Source organism: Toxotes jaculatrix, chromosome 3 (genome assembly GCF_017976425.1).
Source record: "Toxotes jaculatrix isolate fToxJac2 chromosome 3, fToxJac2.pri, whole genome shotgun sequence".
In the NCBI taxonomy this organism is placed as follows: Eukaryota; Metazoa; Chordata; class Actinopteri; family Toxotidae; genus Toxotes; species Toxotes jaculatrix.
Genome location: NC_054396.1, coordinates 7,970,056 through 7,995,960, shown reverse-complemented (window position 1 = coordinate 7,995,960; position 25,905 = coordinate 7,970,056). Strand labels below are relative to the sequence as shown.

At 43.2% G+C, this 25,905-nt stretch overlaps 1 protein-coding gene across 3 annotated transcripts; it reads left to right on the top strand.

Annotated features, from left to right (window-relative positions):
• The first annotated feature begins 1,078 nt into the window (after positions 1 to 1,078).
• Positions 1,079 to 24,888, top strand: LOC121179398 (inositol hexakisphosphate kinase 2-like). 3 transcript variants are annotated; one of them, XM_041034227.1, is made up of 8 exons: positions 1,103 to 1,128; positions 4,962 to 5,025; positions 6,174 to 6,326; positions 18,783 to 19,300; positions 21,180 to 21,414; positions 22,020 to 22,204; positions 22,692 to 22,867; positions 23,345 to 24,888. In XM_041034227.1, exons 4-8 carry the CDS (start codon positions 19,027 to 19,029, stop codon positions 24,047 to 24,049), a joined length of 1,575 nt encoding a protein of 524 aa, XP_040890161.1. In that variant the 5' UTR covers positions 1,103 to 1,128; positions 4,962 to 5,025; positions 6,174 to 6,326; positions 18,783 to 19,026; the 3' UTR covers positions 24,050 to 24,888. The 3 variants fall into 3 exon arrangements, with proteins under 3 accessions (XP_040890160.1, XP_040890161.1, XP_040890159.1); XM_041034226.1 differs by lacking the exon at positions 6,174 to 6,326 and having other exon boundaries at positions 1,079 to 1,128; XM_041034225.1 differs by lacking the exons at positions 1,103 to 1,128; positions 4,962 to 5,025; positions 6,174 to 6,326 and having other exon boundaries at positions 18,487 to 19,300.
• Positions 24,889 to 25,905: the final 1,017 nt, after the last annotated feature.

Sequence of the window (25,905 nt, the reverse complement as noted above, 5' to 3'; positions counted from 1 at the left end):
ATGTAACAACATGATTGCACCCAGATGCAATTTTTACTTGTCCTCATAAAAGGTGTAATCATACACAATCAACCAGTTTGTACTGTGCAAAAGGAGTAGTTTATTTTTGTTTGTTTGTTTTTTTTTTTTTACCTTTGCTTTATACGAATGTTCTCATGCTGTGGTGGATAAAGTACACAAACACTTCAAAATAGGAACAGCACACTGATGAAGTCTTGGTTCATTTGATGTGGAAATGGCTGCTTCATCATAATGTTGGGAGTTTTAAATTTAGATGTACATATGTCATATTTTAAATGTTCAATCCCAATCTGCAGTGAGAAATGAAGCTGTAGTGGAAGAATTGTAGTGGAGTAGAATAATTAAATCTAACATTGTCTTGAATTTTATTGTTTATTTTAGTCCAAGTTTCCAAAACTCATGGAAAGCAATACTGGTAATGAGTGCAGTATCCTGGTGAAATGAAATAAATCAAATAAAGAAAGTGGAACTACTCACAGAAAGTACTGGGAGCCCCAAATTGCACTAATACACAATGGTTTATTGTGTAAATTTACTTAGTTAAGTTCCACCTCACCAAGGAGAGGAGCCAAAGGGCCCCAGATCTTCAGGGCCCTCAAGGACCACAGGTTTAGTAGTAGGAGTATAGTCAGTAGTATACTGAGCTCCTCTATAGAAGCCCAGATTTATATATCCAGGTGTATTTACTTCTGACTATCACTATTAAGTCCAAAAATATTGAGTTTATAATCATAGAAAAGGTTTAAAAGTGATGTAAACAGTGCATCAATTATCAAAATTGAAGTCACTTCATTTTCTGTCAATCAGTTCTTCAATTAATTAGTTCAGTTGTTTTAGCTCTGGAGCACTGGTTGATCTCTGGGTGTTTGGGGGGCAGCCAACGCATCAGCCGCTTTTCGGGAGCATAATTTTGTTGTAGATTTCTTCTTCTGCGATTCGCATTCGAGCCTCGGCAGCTGCTATATGCTATGACCCCCTCCCCCGTTGCCATGGCATCCAAACAGCTACTTCCGGAGCAGTGGGCCAATCAGAGTCATCTGCCAAAACCGGAAAATGCACACTTGAAAACAAAGTGGCCTTCAAGAAGCAAGTGCGGAGGAGGACAAGGTAATTTTTAAAAAAATGTTTTAAATTTTTACACTAGTTTTGCAGCCTATTAATAATAATAATGAAAAGAAAATAAAGTGCGCGGATACTTTAACAGAACTAACCCGCAAGATAACGGTGACAGGTTAAAATGCACTGTAGCTAAAAGAGAGACAGAGTTTGGGTATATTTAAGCTAGCTCACCCAGCCAGCCGGTGGTAACGGTGCTGTGAATAACGTTAGCAGCAACAGTTAGCTTTTTAAAGGGGTGGTTTCTGTCTAAGTAAGTTCATGCCATGGGCTGTGAGAAGACCAACAGAGAATGCATTTACCACATTAGCACTTCGAAGGCAGTGTATGGTTATGATAAGCCAAAAAAATAAAAGTACTCAGGGAAACACTGGTTAATGAGTGAGGAATGTGGTCATGGTTACAATTACATGAATGCATTCGATATATATAAATCTTTGGTTGTATCTTAAAGAGGTACCAACGATTTTAGCTTGGCTGGACCTACATAAGACTCCATTTTGTTGTAAGGCTGAGCACATTATCAGTATCTGTATCTGTATCACATAACCTGGATTCACTAGTACGGTACCTGATTTACCAACTGTGTGGCAAAGGGCTGCAGCTGCAATTTGATTATTCTAGTGATGGTGTGGTCTATAAAATGCAGTTTCTCTCATTTTAAAATACCTTGTTTTGTTAGAACAACAGTCCAAACAACAGATTAAATTTACAATGATATAAAAAAGATTAAAGCAGTGAAGAAACTGGAACCAAAGACGCTTTAAGATAATTGACTTACAAAATGTCAGATAACAATTAATTTTCTGTTGATCAGCTAAATGTTTCAGCTCTAGACTCGTATTTATTTCATTGCTTATTCAGAGTATTGAGTTGGGTAATTTCTATCAAATGGGTTTCATATGGTAAACCACATGTGGTTATGCTCATTAGATCAGAGGTTGAATTGACATCCTGCCATTTTAATTAAAATTAATCTCATCTAGTGAGCGTGTTCTTTTTCACATGAGTCCATTAGAAACCTCTGGGATCTCCCCTTATGGATAGACTTTTCTTTAGCAATTACATAACAGTAGATATGGTGAGGATTCCCCCACACGCCAGTGGCTTCAGACTGGCTTGGCTGACCTCCCCCATGCTGTGATAGTGTTCAGTGTCATTGAAAACTGAAGCCAGGTGGTTGCACGGATGATGACAAGCTGTCTGAAAATAAATTTTAGCACAACATATTTCATGGGCACTTCTCATTTTTCCACCTCACATGTGCGTACACTCGCACAAACATGTTTAATCATACAACATTAACTTGACCCGACTCCTGGATTCCCCCTGTTTATCCTCTGGATAGGAACAGACTCTGAGAAGGAAAGGCAAACTGCTGACAGCCTGTCTGTGATGATGTTGATAAGGTTGTTGGTAGTCCATCCAGGTCGACAGACGAAGCAGAATCCTACTGTAAAACAAAACATTTGAATACATCAGAAGATGATAGATGCTACTTAAGCTTGCAGTTGTAGTGAAATGGTGACATTAGATCCTAAAAGGTTGGTTTCCATTCAAATTCCTCCTAGGTTACTTGCTACAGGGCGACCATTTTGGAAAGTCACATTCATACTTTGATAACAAAGCACATAGCCTGTACTTGCTTGGCAGCTTACACATTGGCTTGCATGTACTTTCAAAATTTTTAAAGCAATGGCATAGACATTTGTATTTTTGCATAACAAAGCGTAACCTTCCTAAGTTCCAGTTTCACATAACATTAGTGGCATTGCAGCAGTTCTTGTTCTCTCAGCTCTTGTGCCATGACAAGGCTAGCATCTCTCTCTCTCTCTCTCTCTCTCTCTCTCTCTCTCTCTCTCTCTCTCTCTCTCTCTCTGCTCGCTTAAAGGCATGCGGCTTCTTGCATTCAGTCATTCAGCCCCTGTTAATCTCCTGAACCTCTCATCTGAGAGCTCTTATTACACACATTCATACACAGTGCCATTTTTGCTGGCATTGGGCTAACTGGGATTTAGAGGCTTTAGTTGGGAAACTAACCAGGATGCTTTTTAACAGCACAGATCTGTTTTTTTTTTTATTTATATGTATATGAGCCAATTTGTTTGATTGGTCACCTTCCTGAGTGCTCCATTGTTTAGGTCTATACACTTTAAGTTGTCACATACTTGAAACAGAGCTTGACTTTCAAGCATATGAGGTCACACTGAGATGAGTAACTGGCCGGCAGCAAGCACTGGCTTAGTGACGGAAACATGCTTTGATGATCAGGGTTATAGAGTAACACAAATGTACTGTATCAAAAAACCTTGGAATAGATCCCCAAATGCTGCTCCAAATCTGTTTGCCTTAGGGAAGCTGGATGTTACTTTAAAGATTGCTCTATATTTCCGCAGCAGCACAGAAGGGCTTCCCCCTAAGATCAAAACGTAGGGAGAAATTGACACTTGACACGAATACGTACAAGATGAAACCATATCAGGGATGTGCCGTGGAGAGAAAGTAACACTGTGCCGGCGCCTCATTTGAGGCGCAAGTATCAGAGCGTGGCCTAGGCCTGGAGCCAGCGGCACTTCTTTGACCTTACTAAATAATTCAGGTTCTTACCCCGATCCAACAGGGATTGTTGTTCGTTCTGCTTCGTGTCCGGGACTCACCACTTAGTCACCATCTCTCAGTCATGGAAAGTGTGACTAGTTTTAATCCTGAGACTTCATATGATAATCTCCTCACCAGCTTAATTTTTCTGCTTAGTAGCTGTGAGCCCAGTTTGAAAGGAGAGGCATGGCTCTCTAAGGTGAAACGCTGGGATAGATTGCTGGCTTATGTCAGGAAAACCAGTTGGGCAGAAGAGGAGAGCCTGGTATTTGTCATTGAGGGGACACTAAGCATGAAGCTGTTCCACTTGATGAGTGGTCGACCTGCTCTGAACGGCTGTGGCACAATCCTGGGCCCTCGCCAGCTGCATTCCTCCCTCCATCTCACTCCCTCGTACTCACATCCTATCATCCAGGCAGACTCTCATTAAGTGCCCTTTTGTTGAGGGATTACTGAGTTTATATTTAACCTCTCTTCTCACTGTCAGTGGACTGTGGAAGCAGTTGTTGGCGCTGCCAGTTCATTCAGATTCCATATCTGTGTCCGTCTGGCGTCTGACTCCCTTCGGTGTCTGTCTGTCTCACATGTCTCTGTTCCAAGGATTTCTCTACCTCTCGATAATACAGTTGGTACTGTTTGTCCATCATGGTCGCTCTTGGTTTTTACACATGCAGGACCTAGTTTTTGCCTGTGTAGTTTCCAGCTGCACTTCACTTGCAGGACCTGGACACCCAAAAGAATGACCACCTCAATTTTCCCCATCATTTCCTGCATCTGACTAGATGTCACATTTTTTCTGATATCTGTCTGCCTGACCGCGCTCAGCGTGCGTGCGTGCGTGCATGCACATGCACACATGGCACCTTTCATGCCTTGCCTGACACTGTTCATTTATGTGTGCATGTGTGCTGTGTTTTGAGGGACATACTGTTCCCTTCATACTGGGCATGTGAGAGTTAGGCAAAGTGAGTTGTAATTTGTCACTGACTCATTCAGAGTGCAGTTATGGGGTTTTTCCTCTGGAGAATTGCACTTTAGCAACTCCTTCATGGCGAAAACACTGTCAGGGTAGAAGAGGTCAGTGGCATGGAAACAAGTTTCTATTTTTGGGTTTTGGTTTTGTTTGTTCCTGAGTGTGTGTTTAATCCTGTTGACCTTTTGTTTAGTAACATATGCACAGTCATAACTCTGAAGTGGCGCTCATGGGTTTTCTGTGTTTTTTGCAGGTAGATGGAGCCCAGAAGGGGCTGTCCGAACACCCCAAGCCAGGCTGAGGGTGTTTAGTTTCAGGTAGGCAAGGACCTGTCAGGACTCTCACCTGTCTGCACTTAACCATCTATAAATCCACTGCTCTGCTTGTTTTTTTACTTTCTACCACCAGTCTTCCTCATCTCTTCCCTGTGGGCTTATTCTCTACTTCCCCATCTCTCCATGACTCAGTCTCAGGTGTGATGCTACTAGGCCAGGTTATGTTAGTATTATGTAAGTTTAGTTTGGCCTGCAAGGTACAGACGACATTCCAGATCAGGTATATCAGCTACCGTATCCTTTGCACATATGTTTAGGCAAATATCCTCACCAGGGGGTAAAAATGAGCCAGTGCTGTGTGGTTTGCTGTATTGTAACTAAACACCAGCCAGTGGAGAAAGTCCATCTGGATGACAGATATCGTCCTGGCTCTGAGGGTTGGACATTGCAGTTTGCAGAGTTAATTCTGTAGCCTATGGCTCCACAGGTCTGTGGTCAGCTCCATGTATTCACACATTGCACCATTCAGTAATGCTGTTAGTCAGTCTGTCTCAGGTAACTGGGAGTGCAGAGCCACAAAATGTTTTGATGTTTGCGATGGTAGAGGGCTAAAGCTAGAGAGGAGCTGAGAGAGAGGCAACTGAAAAACTGTCAGAGTTCAACTTTCCTGTATTGCCACATTTAAATTCAGGTGTCAAGCCTCCCCCTATTTGAGCACACACCAGTTCAACCACATGATGTGAAAATACATGTTACATATTTTGGCTGAGGTTACAGATTGCTATGTGCTGCACGAAGGCTGCTTCCTTCCTCCTGTAGGTTACCTCCCACTTCATGTTTGATTTAGAAGGACCCACAGACATGCTATGCATCTACCGTGGTTGTTATGCTTCTTGTGCTATCCATGCTAACAATTTTGCCTGGAAACCCAAGTACCTAAGCAGTGCTGTGGAAAATTTTAAATCTCAATCAATAACAGAAGAAGTGACCAACTTGGAATCTGATTCCAGTTTAGTTTGTTTCCAACTCCAAAGCAGCTATTATTTGTCATCCTTCTTGATTATAAGGACAAACAGGAAGATGGAGTGTGTGTGTATTCTGCTTCTTTTTTTTTTAACAGCAGCATTAAGTAGAAGAGCCTTCAGTACTTTTCCATGGTACATCATTCTCTATCTCTCTGTGGGCCTCAGGTTTTCTTCAGTCAGTCTGTTGGAACAAGGCCAAGCTTACCCATCCACACCCACTCAAAAACCATCATCAGGCCGAGCAACCCAAAACCCCAGGATTCTCAGTGCCCTCTCCACCACCCTGCTTATCTATCACCTGCACTGGTCACTGTTCAGGTACGGAGCTCTGGCTCGGGAGAATAAGAGACGGAGTGATGGGAGAAGAGCCAAGAGGGTATTTAAATTTTAACAGAACTGGGGGATGAGAGGTTAAAGAGAAAGGGAGGGAGGGAGAGAGAGAGAGAGAGAGAGAGAGAGAGAGAGAGAGAGAGAGAGAGAGAGAGAGAGAGAGAGAGAGAGAGAGAGAGAGAGATCCCATGAGCGAAATTGTCAAGCATGGTAATAGGGGGGTATTGCAGAGGACTGCAGGAAATGGGGAAAAAAGTGCATGCTGAGGACAAATTGTGTCTTGATTTTTGTCTACAGTATGTCAGATTGCTGGGTAGGCTGCCGGTTTGAGGGGATGAAGCGCTTATTACAGTGGATAAATGCTGCTATTTGGGTAAAGATTGAGGACTGGATGTTCGCTTGACAAAGGGATAGAAATGAGGGCTGCATTAGTGCAGCAAGGGGTGTAGATTTTGTCTGAAGGGGGGGGGGGGTCTTCAGAGGGGGATATGGATGGGCTCTTCTGTAATCCTCTGCCATGTGCGCTCTTCCTCACGTGCACACTCAAGCACTGCAGTGCAGAGCTGTCTATGGCACAGAAACACACTGCGCTGCTGCCAACGCAGCCCACACTGCTTTGTATCAACAGCCAACGTCCCTACCCACACACAGACTGTAAACTCATCATTTCATCACAGACCTCACTGTTTTCTCACCTGTGCTACAGTGGAGCTTTATGCATCGTCCCAGTCACCCTCTTTTATCCTGATGAAATACCACATCAAACCTCCACCATAGGGCCACACAAAGCACAAATGGTGCTTTTTCTTGTATTTTGATAGCAGTGGGTGGACATAGTAATTACAGTAGTCATGGTTTGCTTCTTGACCTACTTACATTGTTAACATTAGTTCTGCCGTAATTTGGTTTCCAATAAATTTATATGGAAAAATATAATTAAAATGGCTTTAAATGTGTTTTCTTTGTAAAAGAGAATGGGTATATTTTTAGTGTCTCACTGATTGTGAGAATATTTGACAAAAGGACTTTGTCATTAGTAGTAAAAGTAAGCACCATCAAATGGATTTTTTGTAAAGTTACCACATAAAGCAGGTCCAATAAGGAATAAACAAACAAACAAACAAACCTAAATCTAACATCTAGCCAGATTTGGCTGGAGAAAGATTATTTCCCATCCTGGTTATATGACTGTTGATATTCCTTGTGCTGAGATGCTGAGCTCAGATGCAGCCTGCACTGCAAGCAGAGTGAGCAGCAGAGCCAAGCCAGTCAGCAGAGTATCACAGTAGCACACAGGACTCGTGTCTGATAGCCCCAAGCTTCTCTCCTTTCTGTCACAATAAATAGACTTATTAACTTTCAGGTGTGTATCCATGTGTGTGACTCGGTGTGTGTGTGTATGTGTGAAAGAGTGCATGGACTCAGGGTCAGTCAGCACCAAGCCTCTGAGTTTCTGTAACTGTACTCCGTCTTAGAGCCTTATATTACCGTATTATGTTTTTGCACGTGTGTGGGCTTTTTCCAAGGATTAATATTGATCTGTGCAGCAGAGGCTGAGGCTGTGTGCCTTCTGCATGCTGAGTTGTTTTACAGTGTTAGGTGTCCTGGGTGAAGTGGTCGCTTGTCTTCTCACCGCAATGATCACATTTCTTTTAATATGATGATATCGGGTTTCAAGATCATGGCTTCACATATCTCTCAGTCTGTCCCATATCAGGCTCAGTTTGTTCTCCACCATGCCATCCCATTCTTCCTGGCTCCTTCATCCTTTATCCTTTAGTGTCCTGATCTTACCCCATCCAGCTTTCTTCTCATATTTCCTTTTTGTCTTTATGTTTGTTTGTAATCTGAAGCGCCTGGCTCTTTTATGAGTGTGGCTCTGTCCCATCCTTATAAAGTCATGGACAGAGAAACATATCCTTTCTGGGTAAGAAATAGCTGCATCCAAATTTTGTTTTTGGCTATGCACAACAGTGTGAGTGTCTGGAAAGGGCTTTGGTTTAGAGAGTTACACTCAGGGCATGCCACTGTGTTTATGTCAGTGCCCGCTTTTAATAGAATGCGATAAGGTGTATGAGTGCTGTTATTTACAGTAACAGAGCGGCATGTGTTTATATTTGGTGTGAGAAATGTGCCAGAGTGCTTAAGGATATGTGCAGCCCTCCATCCCATCACCTGACATGGGGTGACGGGATGGAGAGAGATGACACACTTTGGAGGTGATGAAAAGATGCACGTACTACGTTGACACAAACATGCACACGTGCACACACACACACACATGCTCACACATCCTAAATGGATCAGCTTTTGATGTGTGATTCTGTAGTGTCAGGCTGACGAGAAGGAGGTATCTGCTTTGATTACTCTGCCTCCTTGACATTGCCACAGTTCCTCCACACAAGCAATCCTTCTCCTCATCTGCAGAGAGGTCAGGCTCAATCTAAACTTTCTATGATGGGATTTGCTTCTCCGATGCAGACCTTTGTCAGGTGGCAAGAAGGCAGTTGTTAATTTTACAGTTTATCTCTCAAACACTATTGGTTGAAATAGAATTTGAAACAGGTTATAACGTTACTAAATACTGCACACTGAAATGTCAATTTTTTTTAACAACATTGGGTGTTTTATTTCTAAAAACACAAGTAACCTGTAGGATTTACATTTAAATTTAAAATACAACTTTTGAATTACCTGCATTTATGTATACATTTGATTCAAAATATGGTAATATTTTCACCTAATTTACACAATCTATATAACTAATAATGCTCAAATCATTGTATTATTCTTATTCATGTTGAATACATAATTCAAACATTCAATGTATTGGTTGGAAAAAGTATGTGAACCCCTCAACTAATGGTATCAACAAAAGCTATTGGTAGTCAGGTGTTAGCAAACCTGGCCTCCGGTGAATGGAACTGGTTTGGAGATGGGGGGCTAGAGCTTCTTAGACTCAAACATGTTGAGTTTGATATTCACAAGAAGCATCTGCTGATGTGAACCATGTCTCACAAAAACAGATCTCAGAAGACTGTTCAAGGCTCAAAGGAATCATTGGAGCTGGTTAACATCTCTGTTCAGGAGTCTACTGCTATGGGGCAAAGTGTCCATAGCAGGACACATGGTCACCGTTGCATACTTGAAGTTTGCCAAAGAGCAGCATGACACTCCACAATGCTACTGGGAAAATGCAATGGGGACCGCAAAACAACATTACAACATCATCCCAGCAGTTATGTACAGTGGAGGGAGCATCATCTTTTGGGGCCTTGCTGAGGTTAATGTCAGAGTTGCTGTCCACTAGCTGAAATGCAGTAGAAGTCAGGTGATGCAACAGGACAATTATTCTAAGCAAGGAAGTAAATCTACTACAGAAAATCCACCTTTTGGAGTGGCCCATCAGAGCCCATCCTTAATCTAATAGAGATGCTGTGGAATGAGCTCAGAGCTCTGTTCACACCATCATCCTGTGAATATGGCTGAGCTGAAGCAGCTCTGTACACTGAATGGTCCTAAACGTTGTGCATCTTATTAAAACTCAGGGTTCACTTACTTTTCTACCAGCACTGTGAATGTTTAATGTGTGTCTTCAACAAGGACGCAAAAGATTACAGCTGTTTGTGTGTTTGTTCTTTTGACTTAGATGAGGATTGGATCACATTTTATGACCAATTAATGCAGAACACCAGGGAAAAAGAAGTGACAATAAGCCAGTACTTATAATGACCTCCTCAGGAGAAATGAAATTCTACAATTATATTTGAATATATCTGTAATTTATATTATTAAAAAGTACCTATTGGATTGGATTTAATTATGGCAAAATGCTGCTTGTGCATTATCCAGGCATTCAAAATGCATTGCAAAGCTGTGGTACCCACGTCTGAAGCCAACTCAGGCCAGAATTTCAAAACAGAAGGATAAATTATTGCTGGGTGGAAAAGCCACCACTGCATTCAAAACACAAACATATCCACCACTCTCCTGTGCCTTTGCATCTGCGGCATCGGCTGTATGTTGTGTTTTGTCTGTCCAGGCAGGCCTTCAAGTGTCCGCGCTGTCATGGTACTGCATGTTAAGCCAAGGATAAGGTACTGAGTGTTATTGACATACAATTTTGTCAAGGGCTCATCTATAGGATTAACAGAACACAGGCTTCAGCCCTAATACAGCACAGTTAGGAGCCTGACTGTGTGCTCGTGATACTGATATGTTGATGGATGTCACTTGCTGACACGATGTAACCCAACTTGAAGGCCCCAGCTAAACACAGAGAGACTATAATGGATCGGGGTTGGCCCAGCCTTTACCTGCCCACAGCCTTACTTGGTCCAGGCTAGTCTGACATCTACATACATACAGACTGTTACTGTTTCACTGACCTGTTTGTGTATGTTATGGTTAGTGAGACATTAGAAGTAAAACTTTCAGAGTAGAAACTACTACATCACATTGTTTCTGCTTCTGAAACACCTGTTGTCGTCTTCATTTTCATGAAAAGGACCACTCCAGTTCCTACTGGCTGCACATCCTACTGCAATTTTGTGGATTTTGTAGGAGAGTAACTTGTTGTTTTCCTCGGAGTAGAATTACAGATTTGTTTTTGAGCGTGGTGCATATGGGAGGCATTCAGCCAGAGGTTTTCTCCCACCAAGCCATAGTGTTGTCAGGGTAGAGAAGAGACGTCTCTGCTGTTCTTTCTATGTAGCTTCCAAGAAACTGAACTAAAGAGTGGGGGTGAGCCAATGCTCTTTGACCCTCCTCAGCTGCAGGGAAAGAACACAGCCAAATGGAAGTAGTCCAGTCCACGTCTGTATGAGGAGAAAGCCAGAACCAAAACAACTGAAGGAAAATGGGTTTAAAGTCACTGTACAACACTTTTTCAGTTTTTCCAGTTTTCCTCCTTGATACACATAAAAAAAATCAATGGGGATTGACACTAAAAGAAATTTAGTGATTATCTCTGTTCATTTATTTAATAGTATTATTAAATATAATGATAGAAATAATAGTGCCTCACACTTCCGTCACTTAATGGAGAGCATTTCCCAAATGCATCATTGACACCACAGTATACACGAGCCATTCAGTAGTGAAGGAACCCGTTAGCAGTTCTGCGTCAGGCTAGAGCTGCATTGTGTCAAAGAACTGAGGCCAGCTGAGTCTGTGTCTAATGATTCTGAGAAGTGTGGACAGTTTAAGTGTGTGGCAAAGCCTAAATCCAGGAAGTGTGTGACGTCCACAACCCTGTTTCCTCTACAGAGTGGCTGAGCTTTACAGCTTTAATTCAATGACTCACTGTCCAGTCACAGACTCTGACAGTACTACTGGATTAGTGGATACTAGGAAGATATTCTTATATAGTCTTAGAGAAGCATTGTCAATCCCCTTGTTTATCAGTCCTGTATTGTTTTTAAATGACTAAAGGACCAAAGTTTTTTAAAAACAGACAGGGTTTTTCCAATCATCTGTTTAACAAGAACTTAATGACGTCCCTTGCTCTTGTTTGAGATGTGAGTGTAGATGATTGGCTTATAAAGTTCTTTTTCTCCCCTTTCCTCTTAGCACTCACAGCTTTAATTCTACCCTCCTCCCGACTTTGTGCTTGCTACAATTAGACTTCTCTCAATTGTAAACCCATCTTCCTTATCACATGTCTTCATCTTCCCTGTCCTGCCAATCCAGACTCCACCTTCTGACATACCTCCAGTATCTCTGCTATCCATTTCCCATTGCAATTCCCTTTTTCCCCAACAAGGCTTCGTTATACGTAAGGACTTAGGGGCTGAGATGTAAGGAAAATATAGCAGAATCATGAAATATCATTTTTTAAGGCAGAAATTTTTATGTCACAGCAAGAAAAATCATAACATTGAGGTTGGCCTCATTACATTTCAGTGTGCCAGTAAGCGTGCTGTGGCGTGGTTTCCCTGGGCTATGGAACTGGCACATCTAAATGGAACGCTGCCATTGTAAATTCTGTTAGCCACATATAGTTGCAATAGTTGGCAAGTCAAAGAGTCTGCTGTGTAACCATCAGGTGTTGATTCATATACAAAATCTGTTTCATTTATAATAAATATGATGTAAAACATGGTTCTGTGTGTAACTACAGTGAACTACCTCTCTTGTGTTAAAGTAAAGCCAAGACATCACGTCTCCACTGTGGATTAACATGTGAATGCAGCTCCTGAAATAAGCCAGGCTGTATCAGCTATGTCAAGATGTAAAACTGTAAACAGTAAAAAAAGTATATATTTATTATTATTAAGTGTTGTCAAGTTTTATTGACAGGCTATTAACAACACTGGTAATAGTCATAGTTCACCATTGTCACTCACCATAGTTTATGCAAAAGAATACAGGAGACACTGACTTATTGAGGACACTGGGATATTTTTGGTGCTGTTCTTCTCATTTATGAGTTAATTAGGCCACTCATTAGGCCAAAAACCTGCTGCTTTTATCATAATCCACTCGATCTCTTCTTATCACTGTACTCATATCTCCCTGCCATTTTCTCTCGCTTTGGCCTTTTTTCATCTTTTACCTCCTGGTTCTGGAAGATGAACAGGAAGCAAAGTCAGACAGAAAAAAGTCCAGGATGGGAGTGTGTAAGGGTGGCGTACCTCATACCAAACCCCCCCCATCCATAGCTTACACATACACATGCACTTGTGTACACAGTTGCCACACAGTGAGGCAGTCTTGCCCCTTCTCCAGCTGTCCGAGTTCAGAGTTTTACTCTGCATGGTATGGATCTTTAGGCACGACTGCAAGCATCACTCGTACTATCACCACACAGTCCTCAGCATTGGTTTAATAGAGAGGAACTAAATAAAATAGTGCCAACTGTATTTGATGAACAGAAGGTGATGTGAGGCTAACCAGGTGTTTTGACAAGTAAAACTTCTTGTCAGCATCAAAACCGCATCAGACATGTTTCTAGATGTGTTTACATGCATAATAGAGACGACCAGACCAAAAGCAGATGGACAGAATTGACACATCTGTACAGGTGTATCATTGCAGATATAAACAGGAATTGTCACCAGGTCTTGACCAGTATGTGTAGCTGTGTGACTGCTATGTGTGCCCTCTGGGCCGCAGTGGCAGCCAGTGAATTGTTTCCCTTCTGTGTGATGCCTGTGTTTATTTGTCTTTTGCACTTGGCATGGAGCAGACTTTGTTTATTAATAGCCACTCCCCAGCCTGAATTGCCTACAGCATGTGGTATTTTTAGCAGGGGCTTAGGTGTTTGGTGACCCATGAGGATTTGGTTAGCAGGTTTATCTGGCGCGATGTGATGTGAGGTGATCAGTCTGGAAAATGACCCTGCAAATCACCCCACAGGTAAGATCAGCCTTTTTCCACTGCACCTATGCCAGATGCCTGGCCAGCAGAGACACAGAGTGTTTCTGTGTGTGTGTGTGTGTGTGTGTGTGTGTGTGTGTGTGTGTCTGTGTCTGTGCGTGATTGTATCTACGCGTTTGTGCGTAGAGTTGCTGCTTTGGTTGTGTCTTTGGATGTGATTTTTGTGTATGCAGTGCATTGTTTCTGCCTGTCTGCATGTGTGATCTTCATGCCTTCTGAGTGGTTTGATGACAACAATATGAGTCAGTGTGTCTGTGCACGGATCTCCTTGGCCACTGTGTAAATCGGTCCAGGTAAATCCAGACTTATGCCACCTCATTCCGATTATTTGTCTCATCCCAAATCTTTTAAGGCTCTTGCAGGAGATAAGGTCAACAGTACAAAAACACACAAGAAACTGTCTCACAGCCAAGACACATACTGGGGATATGCATAGTATTTATTGGAGGCTTTTACTGAATGAATGAAGAGTAGTTATTTACAAGTTGTGTTTACTGGAAGGTCTATGACTCACGTGATAGACCTATCCATGCATAGCTGAATAAATATATGTGTGTTTATGTATGTGTGCTCTTTGTTACATTGCCCTTCACATACCCCTCTAATGCCTCCATATCTTCTATCAGTTTTATATCTGAATTCACTCAGCACCTCCATATTAGTCTCCTCCTCCAATGTCCCTGGCCACACAAGGGCAAAAGACAAACCCTCAGACCCACCCTTCCTTCCTGCACTCCCCTCACCCCCACCAAACATTTCTCCCCTCTCAGGTCCTCGTAATACAGATATATCCGCCGATTACATTTTCAGGACGCCTGAACGTGCTGTAAAGCCCTTTGGAGCAGCCGCAGCCCTGATTTAATATAACATCGACCCCCCTGACAACCTTAGAGATACCTGCTCTCCCTCCGTCCCCTGTGCTGCTTTGTTATTGTTGATAGATAGAAGCTCACAGATTAAGTCTGCTAAGTGAGCCCTTTGATCTCAGTGAACATGTTCATCATGGTGAGGATGTTGAGACAATTGTGTGCATGACTTTGTATAAGAATAACTCTGAATGTGGACCACAACAGTTGAGAGGCAGGTAAAATAGTGTGGTGGAGGTGACACGGTGGCTCAGGCTCAGTGTTTAGCACGCACAGTTACCGTGACAAAGATGGATCCAGGTTTTATTTCTGGTCCTTTTTGTGTGGTTTTTGCAAGATCTTATTACACCAATGTTTGTGTCCTCAAAGGGCTGAAATTTGCCTCTCTATGCCAAATTTGTGTAAAACAGCCTTTCAGTAGTTTGTGTTCCAGTGCAAAAATATATTATTTAAAAAATACAGCCACAAAGCAAATCAATAAGAATTCAAGACACAAGGTAAAAGTTGCTAGGCTCGGGATTTAACTATAAAATTGCTGTTTCTGTCATTGTTCATATTATTTCCATGGCAACAGCCACAGATGAGCACTGAAAAACGGTAGTTGAGATGCTGGTATGCAAGAATGAAAACCTCAGCTTTGCAAATGTCTGTTAGTCTTGTGATGGGCTGATGACCTCAACTATGAGCATACTATGAGTCCTTTTGACCCTCTAAATAGATATATATATACTTATTATTTATTTCAATATGAAAATGAGAGTCGGATCACCAAAGCCAGCTCAGTTCTGACCTGTAGAATCAGACCAGATTCCTAACTGAGACTGAATCTTGCTTGTTGTCAGGGAAGAGAGTAAAATCCTCACTGATTGACCTGCTCTCATCAGGCTGAAGAAAAGAACGGGCACAAGGACTTTGAAATCCATTTTTGAAGCTGTTTATACTTGAAGCACCTTGTTAGAGAGATTAAAATCTGTCCTCTTCTTTTTGTCAAGGTTAGAGAAGCTCTGTTCTTGTCAGGAGCCGTTCCTCTAACTGCACGTCTGTCTGTACTGGATTCCAACTTCCTGTTGGCATCACATCCCACTGTCTCTGTTTGCGACTGGCACGCGCCTGAGCAGCATTGTGAAAAGCCCCTGCTAACTACCCCATGCTGCACTTGGCCCGTTTCTTTCAAGGTCGTAATTTTCACTTCCCTCTCCCTCTCTTTCTCTCAGTGTCAGTTCCTCTAGACACTTTTTTCCATCATGTGCCTACATGTTTATATGATCTATGTATATACATGATTGTCAGTGTTGGTGCCAGCTGGTGTGTGAGCTTGTTGATGTCAGTGAGAGTGCTTGAACTCTTTTAGCTTCAAATAGCGTGTCGTGTTTCTTTAGATGTGGATGTAAATGACAGTCCTAGTGTTTGTTCTGCTCTGAGCAGAATTTGTGTTTTGTTTTTTTCCTTCACAGACCTCACCTCATGTGAACTGTGTATTTGAATACCATCACTCTGGTGTCTTGCAGGTTATCCTGATTTTAAAGTTAGCCTCTTGACATTGGCATCTGTCTGTCATTTACAGCTCTCTCTGTGATTTCCTATTTTAGTAAAGGAGTGCAGGTGTTTACAGTGACATAGCTTCACGTTTACTCTGCGAGACAAAGCGGTCAGCAGGGTCATAATATAGTGATCTGATGAAGGGTCTCTATCGATGTGTTTCCATCCAACTGTTTTTATAGGTATTTTTAATTTGTTAAAAAAAAATAGACAAAAAATGGCAGCAGACAGGCACGGGTGGACCAATGAGGGGACAGCGTTCCTTCAGTTAATACACAAAAACAAAGAAACTCTGCGTCACCAAGCTTTCCATCACATTAATACTTTTGTGATTTTCTTTCATTTGAGGTTTGACTGGCGCTCTTTACATTACGTCACCTCGTTGTGCCCTCTTCTTCTTCAGTGGTGTGATGGCACCTTTTTTTGATTTTCTTTTGCAGATTTGGTTAAACTTTGCTGTACATTTAAATGGAAGTGTCCAGTTAGTCAGTTCAGGGATTAATATTAGCCTTGGTTAGAATTATTACACACAATAAAATCGCAATTTAATACTTAAGCCTTCTGATGACAAAAACAGGAACATGTCACCTGTGTTGCGTGTTCGTCTGCACTGAAATAAAAAGAAGTGATCACAGGGAATCAAAGAGCCTTCTCTGCTGAGGCCGAGTGAGGTTTATTTGTCAGAGTCTCTTTCCGTTAAGGAGAGACTGATGAAACATTTCAGAGCAGGGGCATGTGTAGGAGATGCTGTAGAGTTGGAAGGGCCACCCCACCTCTTTGACCACAATAAAAAAAAAATTAAGCTTTAGATGTGTTTGTGTGTCTGTAGACGACACATATGTGTGTTTAAGTCTAACTGTGGCTATTTTCTACTTGTTTGTCATGGCCTATTTTCCTCTTGTGTTCCAAAAGGCAGGATTAGAGAGATTAGCGCTGGGCTCTCTGACTCTGTTCCCTGCACAAGCAGCCGCTGTCTAACTTAATGTACAGTTCACATGCACACACGTGCATGTGCACATACAAGCACACAGTCATGCATGCACAAGAAAAACTCAAGATGATATGTTAGTACAAACATGCGGGTATTCACTGATTCATTTTTCATATAGTTTAGTAATAATACATTACTCATTCACGTGTGTTGTAGTTTCCCACTGGTGGTTTAGGTGGAGGCAGCAGTGAGTGACTGGTTTAATCAGTTGTTATTTTGCCTGCTCTGATAATCTGTGTCAAAAAGGGCTAAGAGGGTGCAAGATGAGGATTATAGTTTCCAGTCTGGCCACAGCGTGAGCTCTCAGCAATCCTCCTCACGTCACCCCTTCTCTCCTCACCTTATCTTCACAACACCACCATTCTGATCCTCTGTTCCCATTTACATCTTCATCTTCTACTATTTCAACTTCTATTCATCTTTCAAATGCTTATTAATGCTTTTTCTATAACCAGCTAAAATTTTCATTTTACCATGGACTGTAAACTAAAGGTAGGGGCCTCCAAAACTTTTACTCACTTATATTTAGTCAGTTTGCTAACAGCTGTTCTACACCACTATAGTTCAGGGTGTAGGTGGATAAAGTAAATACAAGATACAGAAATCCCCAAAGCTGTTTGCCATGTATTAGTATATTTATTCATTTATAGACACTAAATTACAGGCTCTTTTATCAGAATATTTTTTTTTGTAAAAGTAAATCTTCATCTAGTAATCTGTACGTGGTTACTAATGAAGAAATTGGTTGATCCTCCTCCAACAGAATGTTTTAAATGTTTGTCATTCAGGTTAAAATTTAAAGGGTATTATGTTGATTTACATTATTTACAGTATAAAATAATTTGGTTGCTATGAAATTACTTGTGGCAAGCGGTACGATCAAAACTGGTCTTGTGTTATAAATGCCTTTATGTCTTAATTTTGCCCAGTGTTTTTCCTGTCATCATTAATCACATGCTGTCAAAGCTGCCGGCTCTTTCAGGCCAAGTTTTCTGTGTAGTTAGTCATTTTGTTTATATTTGACTAGCGTGTCCGTGTGTTTTGCACTGCATGCCAGTTTCTGTGTTTCTGTCCTCCCTTGTTCTGTTCCTTTCCTTACACCTCACTTTATATGAGGAAATAGTGCTGCTTGTTCTGTCAGGTTGTTAAAGCCCCGCTGTCACACAGACAGAAAAACAGCTGAGTTCAGCTACACCCTCCCTCCTTGTTTTTTATTCTTCTTTCCTCTCTCTCTCCCTTCCCCCAGACCCCCCCCCCCCCCCCCCCCCCTCCCACTGCTGTCTTTGTTTGCTCGCTCCTTTCCCTTGAGGGGTTACCACCCAACAACCTGCTTTGGATGCTCCTGATTGGTGGATTGCGTGTGATGGGGCGGGCCAAATGTCAGGCTCGTGAGAGCTTTACCAGTCATGAGCCAGCTTTCAGCTGTTAGAGAGCATTCAGTCCGCAGCGGAGGCAGAAGCAGGATCTGTCGCTGTTTGCTTCATCTACTGCTGCAGCACTAGTCCAAACATCAACATTTAAAGGACATAAAAAGACTTTCTGTTTCTACTTAGCTATAAGAACTGCCAGACAAGGAGCTGAAAAGGAATTAAGCCTCCACTAAATCTTAGCTTTTTATTCTGTTTCTCTTCTATTTCCTCCTTCCTGTCCTTTGTTTTCGACCAGCAGAATCCCTGACATCACAGGCGAAGCAACATAACAACAACGGCTTGTAAAGACATCGTTGGAACAACTTGCAAAAATCCTGAGATCTAAATGCAAGATACCAGGACTACTCCTCTGAGGATCTGCAGTGTGTGTGAGTGAGTGTGTGTGTGTGTGTGTGTCCCTGCCAGATAGGGCCCCCACCGCATTGTGTGTGCGTGCGTGAGGAGGCTAATGCCCGCGGTAGTGTGGTCAGGGCCAGAGGAGGATGAGTCCGGCTGTGGAGGCTCAGGCCCAGGAGGCCATGAATGCAGAGCTAAAGCAAAAGCAGCAGCAGAACCAGCTGCAGCACCAGCTGCAGCACCAGCAGTGCTACATGGAGAAAGGGGTGATGCTTGAGCCCTTCGTGCACCAGGTGGGGGGACATTCCTGTGTCCTGCGATTCGGGGAGCAGACCATCTGCAAACCCCTCATCCCCCGAGAGCATCAGTTCTACAAGAGTCTGCCTGCTGCAATGAGGAAGTTTACCCCCCAGTATAGAGGTAAAGAATATTATCCTTTTCTAACCAGTGTAATGGCTGTCGTGTCGTGATGGTGTTATGCATCTCTCTTTCTTTATTTGCCTGCTCTGTGTGTATATGTGCAAATTGGTGTGTTGCAAATGTGCTTCGCATTTTTGTAGGTTGTGTGTGAAATGTAAATTTTAGGATTTTTAGGAAACAGGGCTCTCTATTCCTGCTCCAGTGTTGTGGTAGGTTCCTTCCAGCAGCATTACCAAACTGTTCCACAGGAGGGTGCTGCAGCTGAGACCACAGGTGGGCCTTCTTCAAACAGGCAAAGCGGTTGTTTTGTCCTGTTTGTAGAACGCTTTATTAACGCAGGTAAGTGAGATGAGCAGGTGTGAGCCACCGTTTCTTTTTCTGGTACACAAGCAGCACGTTGAAAGGGATACGTTATGAGATTCTTCCCCGCTGACATCAAGAAATCCACAGAGCAGAGAGAGACCATGAGGTCAGCTGTAAAGGTCAACGTAGGCAGTGCTCCGGATGACTGTGGATAAGTCCACAAACCTGATGGACTCACCAGCTCCACACCCTCTTTAAAAATGAAGCGCAGTGAGTGACAAACAGACAAACACAGACTGGTTTATCACGTCGCACTGATCTGACCGATACATATCACACATATTTCAACAAGCTCTGCAGGTTTTTGTCATCAATCATCCGGAGTGTGTGAAGGGTTAAATGCACCATGAAACGAGTGGCATCAGTAAGGCTGTCGTGTGGAAGATACCATGCCTTTATCTTTCTCCGTCCCCTTTCACTACAGCACACTACCCCCTTCAAATGTTATCTCAGGCAGTGCCTCACGTTTCACTTCAGCCGTTTCCTTTGTGTCCCCAGCAGAGAAGTGAAAAGTGATACTAAGCAGCCACTTTCCTCTGATTGTTCTAAAAGGCCCACTTCTGCTTTCAATGTTCACCTCCAAAATACTGAGGTACAACAAAAAACGTGATCACGTGATCGTGGGATGATACTGAGATCAGTGTCGTCTTGTTTTTCCCATGCTGTGCCATGACTGTTTAATGGCAACAATGCTTTATTTTCTATGTCAGCATCTTTCACGTCTTTATCTTTCTCAGTCCTCCCCTCCTTCACTGTATCTTGGCTTCTCCCTCTGCCACGCTACGGGACACCATGGGGAGGAAAGGGTGTGGTTGTTTATGATACAAACAAGTGGGGAAATATACTGTAAATGTGTTGTTGTGAGTCACTGTATTGTAGCTGTGGAAGACTTGAGAACCTTCCTTGCTGTTGTGCTGATTGTTATTTGTTATGCTCTTTGTCTCGAGGCTGCAGCTTGTAGCATGTTAGCATCATATCTACACAGTACACTATTCTGTTCTTCTGTGTATGTGTGGGCGATGCTTTGTGGTTTCTGTCTGATACATGTGTATTTTTGCTGATCCTTTTGTGTGAGGTAAAATTATCGGTAATAAACCAAATTCTGACTGAATGTTTGTATTCTCGTGCCATTTGTGTTTGGGCTTTTCCTTACTCCACATTGCTTTGTTCTTCTTAGTATTAGACCTTTTTAAGAGAGCGTAATTTGTTTCTGTGTCTATTTGCTGTGGACTATCTTGTCCTCTTCTGTGTTGCTTTGAGAGTTGAGTATCTCTGTCCCATCCTCTCTTGTCAGTTATAGTTTTGTCCACGTAGTGCTGGAACAAATGTCTCAGAGATGTGGGTGTAGACACAAACTACTCTGTAAGTGTAACTGCTCCAAAAAATAATATGATGGGAATAAGGGATGCTTGACGCTCAAGAGCTTTTTTTTTTTGACAGACATATTCTCTTAACTGCTCCGTGACACAGACGTGTAATAGATGTCTTTCTGTCTCCCTCTCTGTCCCTGTCTCAGGTGTGGTGTCGGTGAGCTTCGAGGAGGATGAAGAAGGGAATCTTTGCCTCATCGCTTACCCGCTCCACAGTGACCCAGCAGCAGATCTTGAGAACAAGGACCCCTCGGCCGACTGCGAGCCCAAGAGCAAGATGCTCAAATGGGGCAAAATGGTGGCATCCTCACTGCTCGTGGACAGCGAAAATTACAGCAAAGATGGACGAAGCCGCCACTCTCGCAAAGACAAGGACAAGAGGTAAGATGGAAGGAAATGTCCCAAGACAGACAGACAGCAGCACACTCAGGGACTCTTACTCATAATAAAGAAGAAGGTGTATCTGACATATGAACAGGTGGAGGCAATATCACACTGATATTAAACTGAAGACAATGTATTGATCAGTGCAGGAACTGTTGCACAACCACGATACTTCTAAAGCAATCTTGTGTATAGACTGACATTCATCAACTGATGACGCAAACGATGACTTACGCACACAACCTAAGGAAAAACTGGTTCTAAATACAGCAAGAGGCTGAACCTTGGCCTTGGGAGCCAGAGGGAGGGTTATAGCCTCAGGTTTACATAGCACAAATATACGCCTGTGCCTGCAAATACACAAACACACAACTTTACTAAGTCAGCCGGGTTCTTGTGGAGAAACAAATGGAGGGATGATACTATTTGAGTGTAGAGGATGGGAGGAGGGTGGTGGATGATGGGGAGGGAAAGATGTTATTCCGCAGGGCTTCACTTCAAGTCCAGTGTCACAGTTCATCACTGACTACCCACATACTCAGTGTAAGCATGCTGCTTTGTTAAGTGAACCTGACAGCGATCTCTCTCCCTCTGCCGTCCAGTGTTCACAAGCTGCAGGAGGATGTGGAGTTGGAGTGGCTGCAGCAGGCCGAGGTGCTCTACTACAGGCTGGAGCGCAGTCAAAGTAACGCTGTCCCGCAGCTCAAGCACAACCCTTGGAGTCTCAAGTGTCACCAGCAGCACCTGCAGAGGATGAAGGAGAACGCCAAGCACCGCAACCAGTACAGTATCCTTTCACTGACCGACTGCGTTTCCAGGATTCTTTTATTTGCCAGCATTTAGTATCAGAGTGGAAAGAGGGAGGATTAATTGGTCAGATGTTCCAGGCCAGAGGACATGGCGTGGCCAACTGTGCCACCAGGACACGTCAACACTTGCATATTCACACGCAACTGAAACGTGTACATGGTCATTAGTGGCTCCAGCTTGTACCTGAGGCCTGTTGTCTAGTGCATTGGATAGCTATCAGTTTCTTTACCAAAGCACTCCCATCAGTTACTTGATATTACCGTTGCTTGTCTGTGCATATTAATGGACAGACAACAATAATAGTGAGTAATGATGATAATAGAATATGTGTCAGTGCAGTGAAACTCCTGGAGGGAAAAGCTTAGATCAATGTTGTTTTTTTATATAAGCTGTTTATTTAATCTAATTAGTGCAGAAGGAGGCCATGGTTTTTCGACTCTGTCCTCCTTGACTTAGCTTCCCAGAATTCATCCTGCTTGAGAACCTGACGTGGCGGCACACTGTGCCATGTGTGTTGGACCTGAAGATGGGCACTCGACAGCATGGAGATGACGCCTCGGAGGAGAAGAAGGCAGTGCAGATCCGCAAGTGCCAGCAGAGCACGTCAGCTTCAATAGGAGTCCGGCTCTGTGGCATGCAGGTGGGCTTAGAGCCAAGGCTGGCTTCTGTGCTAATGGCGCTATCTGAAAGGAATAGCTGGAAATTTTGGTAAATATGTTTAATTTGGCAGAGAGTTAGACGAGAACATTGTTACCACTCTCATAACTGTCCGTTGAGCTTCAGCCTACAGCAGGCAGCTGGTTAGCTTAGCTTAGCACAAACACTGGTTAGGAGGGTAATGTTGTATACAGTTGTAAATACAGGATAGAGAATATGATGTATTCAGATCTTATCAAAACAATGGCTCTCTACATTTTTGAATACTCATCCCTTTTTCTTTCACTGCCATGATTTTTTTTAAGTAGAATCTTGAGCCTTTAGTCTAATGCAGGTGAAACAAATCTAATTTAACCAGTACTTTCAATATCATGAAAAAGTCTTTTTTGTTCCTGTTATAGGGGCAGTAGCTATTCCAACTCTACTTCTCTAACTTGTTTGTGTTTCTCCATCCTGTCAGGTGTACCAGTCTGACACAGGCCAGCTGATGTTCATGAACAAGTATCACGGCCGCAAGCTGGCCCTGCCAGACTTCAAAGAGGCTTTGTTCCAGTTCTTCCACAGCGGACGGCGTCTGCGACATGAACTCCTCTCCCCGGTGCTGCGCAGGCTCAGAGAGATGCAGGCTGCCCTGGAAGCCTGCGAATCCTACCGCTTCTACTCCAGTTCCCTGCTCATCATCTATGACGGCGCGCCCCACCGCAAACACACGCGCCGACGCACTGAGGACGGACTTTCTGAAGAAGAAGAAGAGGAGGAGGAGGATGAGGAGGTGGAGGCTGAACCAGAAATGGAGGAGGAGGAGGAGGAAGAGGAGGAGGAAGTTGGTGAAGTAGCAGGTGCACTCGGTTTCCCTCATAGCTCCTCCACGTCAAGCGACGTCAGCAGCACTTGCTCCACCAGCAGCAGCAGCAGCAGCAGTAGTAGTAGCGGTGGTGGCGGCGGCAGCGGAGGCGGGAGCTCAGCTGTCAGCCAGGCTCGTCTTTCCCACTCTGACCCCCATAGCCCCATGGTGGATGTGAGGATGATAGACTTCGCCCACACCACGTGCAGACATTATAGGGAGGACAGCGTGGTGCACGAGGGCCAGGACAGCGGCTACATCTTTGGTCTCCAGAACCTGATCACTATCATCTCCGAGCTGGAGAACCACAGCACAGACTAAAGACTGACATGACACACACACACACACATTCAGACTCAGAGGCACAACAACACACATTCTGAACTGCAGAAGAAAAGATGAGGACTGGACTACAGAAGAGGAGAGAGACTTCTCCTCTCCTTGTTGTAGCTGGCACTTTCCTGTTTCTGCTGTTGGTGCTTCTCGATGTTCCTGTTGTGTGTGTCCGTCTTCGGGATATTAACCAGACTTGCAAGTAACATTGAAGAGCCATCTGTGTGACTGATGCGGTGATTCACTCATTGTCATCATTCTGTTTTAACCCACCTCACTGTTAGGAAAAAAGGGTAGGCAGCAAATAAAAGCAGTTTGAAGTCTGAGACAGTAGACATGTTTTCCTTGTGTCCGATTCCAAAGAAAGTGTCAGCATTTTGCACACACAAACATGCACTTAAACACATTCTGCTGAATGAGTGTGCGTTTGGACTGAGACAGGGCTATCAGAGAGAGCAGGAGTTGTATGCGTACGAGGACAGAGTCGATGGGAAGAGAGGTAGTGAGCTCACACCCTCCATTCTTCTCTTTTGCCTGTTCATTCTGCCATCCTTCTCTCCCTGTTCATCTTCACTCAAAGAGAATATATTCATATAGGTGTCAGAGACAGATGATATAGAGTTATTTATTTATTTGACATGTTTCATAAAATAAACTAAAAGCTCAAAAAAGACTGTGAATGGAGAGTACTACATTCCATGTTATTAATGTTACAATAATGATATTAATTAATATTGTTATTTGACATGTTTGGATACCTCTATCTTGTATATCTGTGTTGTCCACAGTTTGTTGGAGGAGAAAATTAAAGACTTTGGTTTGTGCTAGCATCTGTGTCTTCTCTCATATGTGACGTTGCTTGTGGACAAGCTCAGGAGCTTTTACATCACTGGGTTAAAGAGAGAAACCACAAGTTTCCTGTTTACATAAAATTTAAATGTCGCAGCAAACAAATTCATGTAAATATCCAGGGCCTGAAGTTGTCCCCTGAGTGTGTACATGCATGACGAGGCAAATGTGCTCGTTCAGGGCACCAGTCAGTACAAACGCATGATGAAAGATTAATTAATATCTCTACAGATACACTGGAAAGTATGATTGGACTGCAATGCAATATGGACAGACACGTGAGGCCCACTCCCACCACCTGCTGTACAGAAAAATAACTAGAGCACATGCTCAGCCTGAGGCCTGCCGTAGATGCGTCCTGTAACACTGTGGAGTGCAGCCAAGACGCAAGATTCCCCAAACATACGGTTCCTTTAGATTTGTTTCCCTCAGTATAGAAGAATTTATCTGGTACACTGACATTAAAGTACAGGCGGTGTTGTTCTGGCAGGCGGGATGACGGCACCCTGGGCTGCCTCAGCCAGTCCCGGTCATCTCCAACCAGTCTGAGGCAGACTGAGAGGAGGAGGCATGTGCTCTGTGCAGTGTGAGGAGCAGCAGCAGTCTTCTTGGAGAAGAGCTATTAAGCAGACACAGGCTTGTGTCAACAGAGAGCATGGGCCATAACCACTTAAGTGTGTCTCCTTCTGTGGAATGTACTGACTGTAACACTGGCACAGACATCACTCTGACACAGTCACGATGAGCCGTGCACCTGACATATTAAACACCATTTCATTTTCAGGGCTGTTTTTTTTAAAGACAAATTGTGATGTCTGACATTTCAGTTGTTGAGTGCTGTGCCCACACACAGCGATACACACCGTTACTCTGTTAAACTGAGACCTAAATATCATTCCAATGGCAGCAAATCACTTTTCAAGGCTGTTTTATTCTCAGTGTTTGTCACATATTGGTTAGAGTACATCACATTGTGAAGGCTGTGTGCTTGTTTC

What these genes read in the sequence shown, in the direction of transcription:
- LOC121179398 (XM_041034226.1), top strand. Translation starts at nt 19,027, where the DNA reads ATGAGTCCGGCTGTGGAGGCTCAGGCCCAGGAGGCCATGAATGCAGAG. An exon ending in CGCAAAGACAAGGACAAGAG is followed by an intron (nt 21,415 to 22,019) that starts GTAAGATGGAAG and finishes TCTGCCGTCCAG; the next exon opens with TGTTCACAAGCTGCAGGAGG. An exon ending in CAAGCACCGCAACCAGTACA is followed by an intron (nt 22,205 to 22,691) that starts GTATCCTTTCAC and finishes TTAGCTTCCCAG; the next exon opens with AATTCATCCTGCTTGAGAAC.